Source organism: Oryza sativa, chromosome 12 (assembly GCF_034140825.1).
Source record: "Oryza sativa Japonica Group chromosome 12, ASM3414082v1".
NCBI classification, from domain to species: Eukaryota; Viridiplantae; Streptophyta; class Magnoliopsida; order Poales; family Poaceae; genus Oryza; species Oryza sativa.
Genome location: NC_089046.1, coordinates 1231317 through 1244886, shown reverse-complemented (window position 1 = coordinate 1244886; position 13570 = coordinate 1231317). Strand labels below are relative to the sequence as shown.

The following is a 13570-nucleotide window of genomic DNA, read 5'->3' as shown; positions in this document are numbered from 1 at the left end:
ATCTAAAGCATAGGGACATTGGCCAATGCTTAACCCTTCTCTGCCGTCATCTGAAAAAAAAAAAGCTGCGTGGGCTGGGCCGAATAGACGGCCGAAGAAACCAAAAATGGTGAAGCTGTGAAGCACCAGTGCCCCAACAAATGGCGGCGCCGGTGAGGTCGGTGCTCCCCGTCGTGCTCCTCGGCTGCGGCGGCGTCGGCCGCCACCTCCTCCGCCACATCCTCTCCTGCCGCCCTCTCCACGCCAACCAGGTACGTACCTCGTCTGACCGCCCCTCCCTCTCCCCCTCCTCTCCGATTGGATGCTCTCATCGCCGATACTTGTATAGGGCGTCGCCATCCGGGTGCTCGGCGTCGCCGACAGCTCCTCTCTGCTCGTCGCCGACGACCTCCACTCCAACGGCTTCGACGACGCGCTCCTCGCTGATCTCTGCGCCGCCAAGTCCGCCGGCTCGCCCTTATCTTCTCTGCTCTCTCGAGGTATCCCCATTCTATTTCGTTATTCCTTTTTTTTCTTTTTTAGAATTCTCCATAGCTTACTTTGTCATGAATTTGCATTTGTACACGTGACATGTAAAGTAATGGATGGTTGGATTGTGCAATTTTCAGGGCAATGTCAGCTATTCAACAACCCTGAGGCTAGGAGGAAAGTCATTGACACTGCCAGCGTTCTTGGGAAAACAACTGGTCTGTGATCCTTCTCCCTAAGCAGAATACATTGCCGGTTAAGTTTTTTAAAATTTTCTATGGGATAGAAACCAGTGGGGAAAAAGATGGAATCTTTGATATGCTGTATGATTGTTGATTAGTTCTTTGTTTTTTTAAAAAAAAGGAGTATTAATATCTTCTTCGGTTCTTATCTTACAATCCTTTTTGCAGGTCTTGTACTAGTTGATTGTTCTGCAACTTATGATACTGTTGGCATGCTAAAGGATGCCGTGGATCGTGGATGTTGTGTTGTATTGGCAAACAAGAAACCGCTTACTTGTGCTTATGTAATGTCCTCCTTAAGTCTTCCGTCTGGTATGTTTTTGTCATTTTGACATGCTTACCAAATGTGTTTTTTTTTTCATGCAGGAGGATTTCGAAAAGTTGGTTTCCAACTTCCGTCGCATGAGATTTGAATCTACTGTATGCATACGCCACTAGTAATTCCTTCGTTTCACTATTGAATGTTATTATATTTGTTTTTCATGGAAATTCTTTCCTTTATTTGATCTGGGATTGTATGATATGACTCTGGCCATATGATTAAGCACAGCCTTTTTTTGGAAGTTTCTTTTATTATTGCAAAGGAGTTGAGGGTCTCTGCTGATATTTACTATTCCTACTCTTAGGTTGGAGCCGGTTTGCCTGTAATAGCTTCTGTGACCCGTATTATTGCCTCTGGAGATCCAGTTTCTCGTATTGTTGGCAGTCTGAGTGGTACACAGTTATTATCTTATTTGTTTGTAAAAGGTGTTTGTTTTCCAAATAGCAGAGCAATGTACCACTTCCATTCTATGATTCTGCAGGTACACTTGGTTATGTGATGAGTGAGCTGGAGGATGGAAAGAGATTTAGTGAAGTTGTGAAAACTGCCAAGTCTCTTGGCTATACAGAACCAGGTCTAAAAATTTATTCATTCATTTGACATTATAACATCAATGTGTACTCAGTATTCATTCCTTATCTGTAATTACAGATTTCATGTTTACAGAAAGTCTACTGATGCTTGTGATAAGTGCACTTACTCAGTTGTTTAATTTTGGTAGATCCACGTGATGATCTCAGTGGGATGGACGTAGCTAGAAAGGTTAATTTTTCATCTGATGAATTACATGCTACTCTACATAATTCACTTTATCTGTGCCTTTGTTAACCATTGCCACAATTTTATTCTACTCCTAAGTCCATGAACTAATATATCATGAGCTGCTGCTGTGTATCTATTTTTTGTGCTTAATTGTATCATACTATGATTTGATCCAAAATATATTCAGTACCACATCAATATCATAAATACTACAGTTCAGGAAGGCCTATATCATGCACTGACCCTATTTGGAATTTCAATAATAACCTTGCAAATAGACATTGGCATAAGGGAGGTTTATGTTCAGGTTCAGATGTTTTATTTGATTATTTCATTCTTTGTCAATTAGGTGATGAGGTCTAACAAGTTCATCTTTGAATGCAGGCATTGATCTTAGCTAGGCTTCTGGGGCAACGGATCAGCATGGAGAATATTAATGTATGCATATAATTAATCTTGATGGTATTTGTTCTAATGTTTTGTGTAAACATAGCTTGGTGTGCACGGGCTTATGTTTTCACTAACATAAATGAGGCTGGTAGCAAGTGTTTTCCTGTTATTCTGGCTGTTCAAAAAAAACCTAGTTGGTTTAAAATGATACATTTCTTGTTGATACCATTCTTGGTGATAGTTTGCAAGCATTACTTGGAACCATCCTTTTCTCTTTAGTTCTACTTCTATAATATCTTGGCACATGGATTCTATGGATAAGGACAGACACTCTTCTACAATATCAGGTCACTGGATATCACCATAGATTTGTGTTCAGGATTATTGGGGATCCCGATGAATTATACACCTTATGTATCTTATAGTCTGAAAATGAAATGAATGTCCTCCAAATCTTGGAAGTTGTTATTTAGTTTATGTAGCCATTAGCTTTGTTGAGTGGCCGCTAGTTCAGTTGTTTTCTATGATACAAGAACTTTGATTTTGAGATATTTTAACCCCTAAATCACTTATTCAGAAATTTTCTAATCATGCATAGCCTATTTATGCACATGTTCTGTTGTACATCCCTGTTCATAGAAAAAAGATCAGGTCTGCTAAGTTTTTGTAATTATCTTCAGGTTGAGAGTTTATACCCCAGTGAATTTGGACCTGATGCAATGTCCACAAAGGACTTCCTTGAAAGTGGTTTAGTACAGCTTGATAAAAGCATTGAAGAAAGAGTAAAGGCAGCATCTTTGAAAGGAAATGTTCTTCGCTATGTCTGTAAGATTGAAAGCACAGGGTACGTATCCTTTTATTGTGCTATGCCCATCTGAATCACTAAGTAGTGTTTTGATACTCAAAGCATACTATTGTCAGAGACACGTAGGCCTATTCTGTGCATTTTGTAAAGGTACTTTTAATGGTAGTGTAGACTGTAGAGTAACATCCCCATTTTGTAGGTGCCAAGTGGGCCTTGAAGAACTCCCGAAAAACTCTGCACTGGGAAGGTTGAGAGGAAGTGACAATGTGGTATGCTAATCCTTTTTTTTCCTTTCTCTATTTCTATTTTATTCAATGTCAAGCGGCACTGTGCAGTTGGTAGCCTTAAGGGCTGGTTATTTTCAGGTGAAAACAAAAGAGCCTACGAGTGTGAGCAGGGTCTGTATTGGCATACCATTCCCCATTTCTTCTTTGCGTTGTTCAAACGAGCTTGGAAGTTGGAACACTAAAACTACCAAAGACATTGTTTGTGTTGGCCTATAACACGTTAGAAGTAGATTGATGAAATCCATTTTTCTGTTTTGAGAGGATTAAAGAATGTTTGATATGTGATTTTTTACTGTTGGTAGTGAGTGATGTGAAACGTAAAAGTGACGCTGCTTTGTTCTTGGGCAGGTGGAGATATACAGCAGATGCTACGAGAGCGCCCCTCTGGTGATTCAGGGCGCTGGAGCTGGCAATGATACCACTGCAGCTGGAGTTCTTGCTGACATACTTGATCTCCAGGATCTCTTCCACAAAACGGCTTGAAACCTATGTCTTCTAGGTCGAACCGCAGAGTTGATTATGAGTCTTGTGACTTGTGGGGTTGTTTTGGTCACAGTATTACTTAAATAAATCTTGAGCAGATATCAATTTTTGTACTGTACGCAGAAGGTTTTTGAACAAATTTGGAAGTTGGAACCAATGAGCAGTGTCATCCTTTTGCTTATGGTTATGCTTATCTGTATGGCTTATTAGCAACTAAAATTTAATTTATAAGTAAAACTTTTATATACATATTCTTAGCGATTCAAAAGCAAATGCTATAAAATAAACTATAATAAAAAAATCATATAATCAATTTTAAAATTAAATTTTAATTTTAAATTTTGAATTATAAGTATTAACATGAGTGAAACGATGGGGCTGCTCATTTATCTTACCTTGATTGTAAATTTGTGATCTGCAATGCCCATGCTTGAACTGCCTTTTAAAATTTATCATTACTGGATTTTGGCAATGCGGCGACAAGAGTTGTCTTGCTGACAGGTGGGGCATATGTCAAGGATGGTAGTGGGCCCACCTGTCATCATCCGCACGAGTGAAGGAGATTTCAAACTAGCCACCCTTGCATTTCAAACCCGGAAAAACCCCCCCTCTCGGTGTTGCTCACCCCGACCGGCGGGCCGCCGCTCCAATCCACCACCCCTCCCATGGCGGCGGCCACCGAGCAGCACTGCGGCGGCGGCGGCGGCGACAAGGAGAAAGACCTCCTGTCGGCGGTGGTGGGCGACATCCGCTCCTATTCCGGCTCCGACCCCCTCCGCCCATGGCTCCGGTACACTCTCTCTCTCTCTCTCTACCACTCCGAATCGCTTCCCCTTCTCCTCCTTCTCGATGCATGTTGCTTGATGGATCGATTCGTTGTTTGCTAGGGGCATGAGGAAGATGGAGGCGGCGCTGCCGCCCGCGACGCTGCGGGCGAAGCTGCCCAGGTTCCTGCAGAAGTGCGCCCAGGAGTTCCAGGACGACGCCCGCTACCGCGACGATTCCCGCTACCTCCGCGTCTGGATCCAGCTGGTCAGCCACCTTCTTCTACATCCAGCCATCCGCCATATGCTTCCTTTCCTTTTTACTGATGTTGTCATATATAGTGGATTTCATTTCGTTGGGGATCTGTTGAGATAGCCTGAGAGGTTCATTGGCTGCAGTTCCATACCAAAATCAATTTGTTTGGGGCTCGAGCTTTGCCCTGTGCCAATTGAATCTACAGTAGTTCGATAGTGATTTCAATCCGATGTCCTCATTTCATACTATTGTTTGCTTGCTCATACTATAACTTGCATGTTACTCACAGCATGAATCTTTTGATAAGAATATTTTCTTATCTTATTATCTAGGCTTTGTTACGCACAACAGAGATCTTTTGATATGAATATTTTCTTGGACTGAAAGGTCCTAATGTGATCTTTGCATTTTTTTTCAATGGTGTAGATGGACTATGTGAAAGATGCAAAGCCATTGCTAAAGAAGATGGAAAAGAACAGAATAGGCCTTAAGAGATCAGCATTTTATATGGCTTATGCAGTGTATTATGAGAAGCACAAGAGGTTTGAGGATGCTGAGAACATGTACCGCTTGGGAACCCAGAAGTAAGATTTTTACCACCATTTTAGTTGCTGGTACCATATTTTGCGGTTATCATTGCTTAAAATTTAGTTCAACAGCTACATCTCATATGTCCTAAAGGAAACATCTGATATGTAAGGACACATAAAAAAAATTTCATGTACTCAATTCAATTGTCAATGGACGTATCTTAGATCCGCCTACTGCAAACCAATGGAGTAACAAATCCTTGGATTGCAGTTTGCAAGTGAAACCTCACAATAAAATTAATATCAATACGAAGTACCTTGCAAATTAAAGGTAGGTACTTACCATTTATCAATGTATTCAATAGCCTTGCAGAGCCTGTTGGGGAGCTGCAGAAAGCACATGAACAATTTATTCGGCGCGTGGAACTATACAAGAGGAGGAAATCTAGAGTGCAGCAGGAACGAATGCCTAACAAGGTTCAGTCCATTGCTATATCAAAGAACGAAGTTGAAGGTACTTCTAAGTGGAAAAAAACATGTATCAGGCTATGCAAATCAATATTTTCTTATGTGACCAGTGTTACCTTTATCAAGCTTCTTACTGTTCGAAGCTTACTGATCAAGACTATGAAAGAAAAATACCTTCTTGGCAGCACTTAAACTATCATTATTCAAGATCCATACTTTTGAACTGTCTTTTTGCATATTTGTTGGTTGTTTCATGGAATGGTTCTTGATGTTGGAATATGTTGCAGGTCAAAGCAGAAGTTGTACAAAACCGAAGTCCAATCCAGTGCAAAGATCAGGAAGTGGTTCTAATCCTCATTTGGGTTTTCCGCATCCCTTAGGGCGTCCACTATCTAGAGGCACTTCAGGAGAAACAATGAGTTTGTCTCGTCATAATAGTGATGATACTGTAGTTGTAAGGTTTGTAGGCTCTGCATTGGTTGGGAAATCAGAAACTGAAGATGCATGCCATCATGGCCTTGTTGAACCCACTATAAACACTAAAGAGGCAATGGATGCTATCAGTAGCATGTTTTTGGAGCCATTGGAACCAGAAACTAAGCTCAAGAGGCGCTCAAATCGTGATAAACCAAGTTTTAATCAGGAAGCAAGTGCATTTGAGATCTTTGTCGATGAAGATGAACCTAACAAGAGTGGACCCAGCAAACTCCAGGACAAAAACATGAAGCAGGATAATCCAAAGTTAAGTCAGCAGGCAAGCGCATTTGAGATCTTTGTAGATGAAGATGATCCTTACTGCAACAACCAAAATATGGTGCAGCATAGGCACTTTAATAAGGAGAACACACAGGTAAATCAGAATGCAAGTGGATTTGAAATCTTTGTTGATGAAAATGAGGCTCATGGCAATGGTCGTAATGCCATGAGCCATAAGAGTAGTGGATGTCCTCCAAAGCCATCGCGTGATTCAAAGCAGCAAGCCAATTTTGACTTCCAGAAACCATTCGTGGGAGGGTTTGCAATACTGCCTGATGATGAAGATGAACAGCTTGAGAAAAATGATAATGGTGTTAAGATCAATTCTGGAACTGTGCAACTAACTGATGATAAGGACACTTCACTCTGTTCGAGACAAACTGATTCAAAAATAAGATGTGATGACTTACGTCCTGCAATATCTGGACTTCGAGAAGACACTGTCTTTCATAGATTTGTTGGATCAGCTGTTGTTGGAGAGCCTAAAGTGGAAAATGCTTGCCACCATGGGTTGGTCGAACCAACTGTCAATTTAAAGGAGGCTATGGATGATATAAATAACATGTTTGGGATACCACTGAACTTCAAAGGTGATAAACCTAAAAACAAGAAAACCACTGCATTGTCAGAGAGAAAAGCGGCACTGCTCAGTGGTTTCTCCATATTAGCTGATGATGAACCAGGCGAAAATCCAGCAGCCCAAGTTAAACCAAGCAATGCTTCCAAATTTGAATGTCAGAGTGGTCTCTTTGAGCCCACTATTACTACCCGCGATGTGATGGCTGAGATCAATGACATGTTCGGAATGCCACTGGACTTCTAAGACTAGTGCTTAAATGGAACAGAATAACTCTTTTGACAGAAGAGTTTTCCTTTACCCTCTCACTCACTCCTTGAGAGTGAGGTAAGGTTCCCAAGATGTCAGAATATGAAATGAAGTGCTATGTAGTATATTGGTGCATTCTTGATGATAAGAAGAGCTTGGTTTTTTTTGTTGAATCCTTTGATGCACAGCTGTTGTGTCTAGTGAATATTTACATGAGTTATTGAAATTACAATTCTCAAAGCTTTATCTGATTCATATTTCCCTGATAAAATTTGAAGTGTAGCAAATGGGCATTAGTTTGCTGATTTATACTCTTGGTAAATGAGCACTATCTCCTTGAATTGCAAATGTATCTTACTTTTGATGCCCTGAGTTGTTTTGCTGTATCACTTAAATGAGAATTCCTTTTTCCCGCTGTTGATGTTGTTGCGGATGTAATTGATCTCTAGAATTTCCTCCAGAGTGTATTTTTGCTAGCATCATCCAATCTGAATGCGGTATTGGGTTAACTGCTGCTTAAATATGATTATATTTTCCTATATTGTTTGTTCCACTGCTGTGTGATTCATGGTGTTAGTGAGCTGCAATCTCTGCATATTGAAACCAATCTCCTGTTGTAATTGTTTCCATTTAGTCTGTAATAAACATTTCTCCCTACTTTCAATTGTTGTTCTTCAGCTGGTTGATGATAACTACAGGTCTGGATACCATTACATACCCATGATTGATTAATTAATTTGTTAATCCCATCCTACCAAGGATCAAGGTAAGTATGAAAGAAAATATTGCAGGCGTAAATAAACTACTATACATTGTCAATTTCCATCAGATATATGTACAGGGTTACATGCTACAGAGAGACTGAAAGAAATTCTACATCAAGACGACGACGGCGAGGCGACATAAGGGAAATTCACATAGAACCCTAGGTTAGCAGTGGTGGATTCATGGGCGGCCCATGCTGATCGCAGCAAGCCGGCCGGCGATGTCCACTCCGGCGGGGGCACCCTCCTCCCTCGCCACGCGCAGCCCGGCGAGCCTCTCCGCGAGGCCGTCCAGTGCGGCCAGCGACTCCGTCACCGGGGAGATGGCGCCGGAGACGGCGGCGCAGGCGGCCTCGTCGAGGAAGCAGAGCGCGAACTCGTCTCCGCACTCCGGCTCCTCCCAGGAGAGCGTCTCGCCGTCCATCCTCTCGAAGGCGTCGCCCGGGAGGATCGGGTAGGCGAACACGATGCGCTGCTGGGCGCCGCCGTCGGGGCCGGAGTACAGGACGAGGGATCGGCCCTGCGGGCGGAGGAATCTGACGGCGGCGTAGGCGGCGCCGAGGTTGTGCCATTGGCCGCCGCCGGTGGCGGCGGTTGCTTGGCGGTGGAGGAGCTGGACTGGGTAAGCATCGGTCGCCATGGGAAGAGCTCGAGATAGGGGAGTGTTTCCGGAGGAAGACGAAGGAGAGAGAGGTAATTAATTCGTCGGCCTGTGCGACAGATGATCTCAGCCGTTGGATTTTGTTTAGGTCTAAACACTCTCCAAACCCGGGCACTAGCACCGTTGGATTATGTTTAGGCTTTAATACGGGCAAAAAAAGAATACCACCCGGGTTCAATTCTCGGATAAATGATTTGATCCATTCGGCCCATCTGAATTTTGGTAGCCGCCTACTACTCCCCACAAAATTTGAAAATTTGACCATTTCCGAAAACTAATTTCGCAAATGAACCGCGGCCAAAACTTATTTTAAAAATGATATTTTTTTCAGCGTCAAATCGTATGACACTGAGTTTAGACACATCAGCATCACATCAACTGGCGCTAAATGCTGTGTCACCGTGGATGGGAGGCTGAGTCGACGTGCCAACGTGCATTCAGCGCCGTACTATTTAGCGCTGATATGTCTAAGTTTAGTGCCGTACGACTTGGCGTGGAACAAAATAATCATTTTTGAAATAAGTTTTTGGCCGCGGTTTATTTGTAAAATAGTTTTTGAAGGGTCAAATTGTCAAATTTCGTGTACTACTCCCTATCCAAAAAAAACTTAAAGTAGTATAGGGTAGAACATAATCTATTCTGTTTTCGTTGTACTGTATTATTTTCCATCATACATTAGGTTTGGTTTCTTTAGAAGGAGGAAGTAACTCTCTATTTGGTATCAAGATCGTGAACCCGCAACTGAGTCGGTCGATTGCTTGGTGAGTTGATCTTATCGGTTCGTTTTTAGATCTTTATTATTGCCGTGTTTAATTAGTTGAATTAATTAAGTGATGTTTAAATATTTTGTAATCAAAATGATTCTTTGGTAAATGTACCAAAATTTTAAACTACCTATTCACAATGTATAAAGATAATAATTGACATTAAGGCCCTGTTTAGGATTATTATAATTTGAATTATTAGGAGTAAACTGAAACAAACAAGTAAATTATTATGATAGATTATTATAATCTATAAGTCAGATTACTATAATCTAATAATCTCCTCTAGAGGAGCTTTTTTTGATTACTGGGTGGCTAAAGACCCACTACCCCTAGATGTCTCTAATAATTAAAAAAACAAACAACTCACAGCTTATTCTATGTTAACTTATTATAATCCAGCTTATAGTAATCTAGATTTATATTACAATAATCTTAATCTGAAACAAACAGCGCCTAAGTTAGTGTCTGCATCCTATAAAAATCACATCAAAATAACATAGAAAAGAAGAAAGAGAAAGAGAGCGTATTTTATTTCATATGAGTGGTAGTGAAGGTATGACGAAGAGTTATAAAGGACCATTTTGTGGATGCTCGAATTATAAGGTACGGTGTGAAGTTTCTAACTCATCAAGGATCTTCAAGGTTATGCGTCTAAACCTAAAAAATAGAAAACGAAACGTGCAAATTATGGATTTAATTTTGACATAATTGTGTCATGTCGACTTATCACAAGATTAATAGGTATATATACATATAACTCCTTTCAACCCTTTAATACTTTGTTCCCACACGACAGTACGTGGTCCTCCTGTTCATAACACCAAATATGAATATTATATCACAAATATATATTTAAGCCGTGAGTCCTTTTCTCCCCGTTCGATCTCTCTTGACTCTCCATCTTCTAAATATTGCTCGGCAGATTAGTTGTTACTCAATACAATACTCCCTTGCTGACAAGTGCCTGGAAATGAACAAAGACCCATATCTAACTTTCAAAGTTCAAACCACTTGCTGGTAATATACCAATAAAAGAACCCATGCTTGTGGCACCATGTACTACGGCGACAGTATGAGAGTATGTAAAAAGGCAAAAAAAAATATAACTAAAATCTTTTATATTTATGTATACACATGATTAGCATCGCTCTTCAGCTCTTGCGTTGTATGTTTTAGAGAGTGAGCGTGAGCATATACTCCCTCTGATTTTAATATATAGACGATGACATTAATTTTTGGTTTGACGTTTGATCATTCGTCTCATCTAAATATAGAAGTGTCCTTTTTTATTGTAAGATACTTTACTAATTAATAAAACTTTAAGCATGACTTATACTTTTATTTTTTATATATTAACAGTAAATATTTTGAATAAGACACATGATCAAACTTTATATCAAAAGATAATAACAGCATCTATTTAAAAACGGGGTGATATCTAGACTTCTATAAAAAGGTAGTGGTAAGGAAAAAGGCAATGGGCTAGATGACCTACATGTTAACCACCGTCACCACCAACTCATTATTTTTTTTTGTTAGTATCAAATATACGCAGAAATCATGATGATTTTCTTTAACTTTAATCCCATTGTAATATACACACAGTATACAAGTAAGTGGGATATTGTAGGAAGCACGTGGGATATTGTAAATATGAGAAAAATGATGTGATTGATCGACTCCATTAAAGTGGGAGCGGGGCTGAGACAACGTGGAACTACAAACGCCCACAAGATGCAAGATACACGATCATCTATCATTCACATCATTATTATGATCGATGGTGCATAAATATGGCACTAATAATATAATTCCTCGTGACCTGCCGTGTGATGCACTGATAATATACTAGTGATGAACTCCTGTATATCTGCACAATTTCTACAGGAGCCCTGGATTGCATGATCTGTCATTATATGTTTTGCTACCAAACTATATATATCATAATAAATAAATGCAATTTGGAATATTTTTCATTCTTATATTAAAAGGTCATGTACATCTATATATGGATTTTATTTCATCATTTACAATATTTTAAACTACACATGGAGTTATAGGCTGCACGTACAAACATTGCTGACCTTTGGCCGATCAATTGGGGTCTCGATCACTCTCACTGTGCCTATATATGCATGTGGGCATTCTGGCAAATAGCTTTTGGATGAAGCTAGTGGACCTACCATCATATATACTGGGTGATACCCCGCGCTTTTCTGCGGGATTTATGGATGAGTATATGTTAAATATTGTCGAAATGATGAAAGTTAAAATATTAAGAAAATAATACGAGGAACATGATTTGACACATACATGTCGATCTCTATAATATAATAAAATAGGCTAGAATAGTAATTGCTAGTGAGTGAAGATGTGACATACTTGCATAGGATTTTAAATTAATGAGCTAAAATAGTAATTGCTAGTGGGTGATGATGTGACATACTTGCATGTTGAGCTTTAGCTTGTAATAATTGTTAGTGGGTACTATGTAGAAAGTATATATATGCACAGTATGAGAACATATACTCCATCCGTCCTGCACAGACTCCAGTTTTGGGTTTCTATATCTAACGTTTGACCATCTCTATTTTTTTAAAAAAAATAAAAAAATAGTTACACATAAAATACTATTTATGTTTTATCATCTAATTACAATGAAAATAATAATTATAGATAAGACGAAAAATCAAACGTTATATTAAAAACTAAAAAAATGGAGTTTGTGAGACGGAGGGAGTATATCTCAAACACGTTGTTCCATTTTAGACCACGTACAGAGGGGATCATTGAGACAATGTAACGTTCTGAAAGTGCTGACACTGCTTTTACACAACAAAATGCGCATGTCTGAGGTAACTTTTAAATTCTGAGAAACGAGTGGTAGGAATCTTGAGAAGCTAAGAAAATTAGCTTATGGTATTACTTTATTTTCTTTCTAGATTCTACATCTACTTTTTAAATTTTCGATCAAAAGTTATGGTTTGGAAAGCTTCAGATTTTAGAATAATCCGTAACTGTCAGAAACTCCCAAATAGACTCAATATATCATTTGAGCTTCACGTAAAATGACTAACCTGATTATATATGGCCTTGGGGTTTTATATCTCTCTGAACCTTAATCAGCTAGCTATAGGTGTCTTCAACCATAATTTGCTATTCAGCTTAATTATCATCCGTAGCTAAAATTTAAATGTTAATTTAAATTTTATTTTAAAGTTGATTGTGATGTTTTTTACCATAGTTTATTCAACGTATATTGGTTTTTTAAGTTGCTAAGAGCACATATATAAAAGTTTTACTCATAAATTATTTTTTAAGCCGCTAATAAGTGTTATGGCTTATAATCAATCATCTTTAGACAAAAATGATGGGAGTGCATCCTTCCTTAGAATCGGTTCCGATTTTTATATATCTTTACATAGATATTGCGTGTACAATAAATTTCCCATTTTATGTAATTCAGAAATATATTTTTATTTTTGGATTAATATGTCTGAAATTCAAAAGTCATATTTACCAAGTTGTATGTGGAACAAAATCTTAAAAATTTACTGTTTATATGTTAAAAATTCCCAAAGTCTGAATTTCCAAATATCAACTACTAGTAATTTGCAATAGATTTAAAAAATAACTAGCTAATAATTATGTTATTGTGGGAATGAGCTCATACAAATCGAATTGCTAATTCATTTTTTGTTGTTCCATGTTTTATTTGTTTATCACGGTAATTGGACTTATAGCATATTCTTTAATTAAATCCCAAATTTAAAAAATTGATAGAATAGATTAATATATGATATATCGATCACTACACAAATATGCAAGTTTGAAATTGACTTCTAGGAGCTGAAAAAAATATAATTGTGACCACACGTATACTTAGGAAGATTGAATTTAAACTTGTATATTCGTGATATATAATATATCAATCTATCTTACTATTTTTATAAAAAAAATCATAACTATTGGATGGTATGCAATAACTAGGGGACATATCCTCACGAGGGATTAAAAAT

At 38.8% G+C, this 13570-nt stretch overlaps 3 protein-coding genes across 4 annotated transcripts; 2 read left to right on the top strand and 1 right to left on the bottom strand.

Annotated features, from left to right (window-relative positions):
* Window positions 1–85: 85 nt before the first annotated feature.
* LOC4351381 (uncharacterized) lies at window positions 86–3940 on the top strand. Of its 2 annotated transcripts, XM_015764923.2 has the most exons (13): window positions 86–251; window positions 329–479; window positions 609–686; window positions 879–994; window positions 1077–1130; window positions 1337–1424; window positions 1514–1606; window positions 1754–1794; window positions 2179–2232; window positions 2865–3028; window positions 3189–3258; window positions 3355–3387; window positions 3625–3940. In XM_015764923.2, the coding sequence occupies exons 1-13, from the start codon at window positions 141–143 to the stop codon at window positions 3757–3759; spliced, it is 1188 nt and encodes a 395-aa protein (XP_015620409.1). In that variant the 5' UTR covers window positions 86–140; the 3' UTR covers window positions 3760–3940. The 2 variants fall into 2 exon arrangements, with proteins under 2 accessions (XP_015620409.1, XP_015620410.1); XM_015764924.3 differs by lacking the exon at window positions 3355–3387.
* A 414-nt stretch (window positions 3941–4354) lies between these two features.
* LOC4351380 (uncharacterized) lies at window positions 4355–7775 on the top strand. The gene is made up of 5 exons (XM_015763354.3): window positions 4355–4549; window positions 4647–4791; window positions 5206–5363; window positions 5675–5823; window positions 6065–7775. The coding sequence occupies exons 1-5, from the start codon at window positions 4425–4427 to the stop codon at window positions 7354–7356; spliced, it is 1869 nt and encodes a 622-aa protein (XP_015618840.1). The 5' UTR covers window positions 4355–4424; the 3' UTR covers window positions 7357–7775.
* Window positions 7776–8144: 369 nt separating this feature from the next.
* LOC9267002 (uncharacterized) lies at window positions 8145–8793 on the bottom strand. The gene has a single exon (XM_015763938.3). It carries the CDS (start codon window positions 8761–8763, stop codon window positions 8305–8307), a length of 459 nt encoding a protein of 152 aa, XP_015619424.1. The 5' UTR covers window positions 8764–8793; the 3' UTR covers window positions 8145–8304.
* Window positions 8794–13570: the final 4777 nt, after the last annotated feature.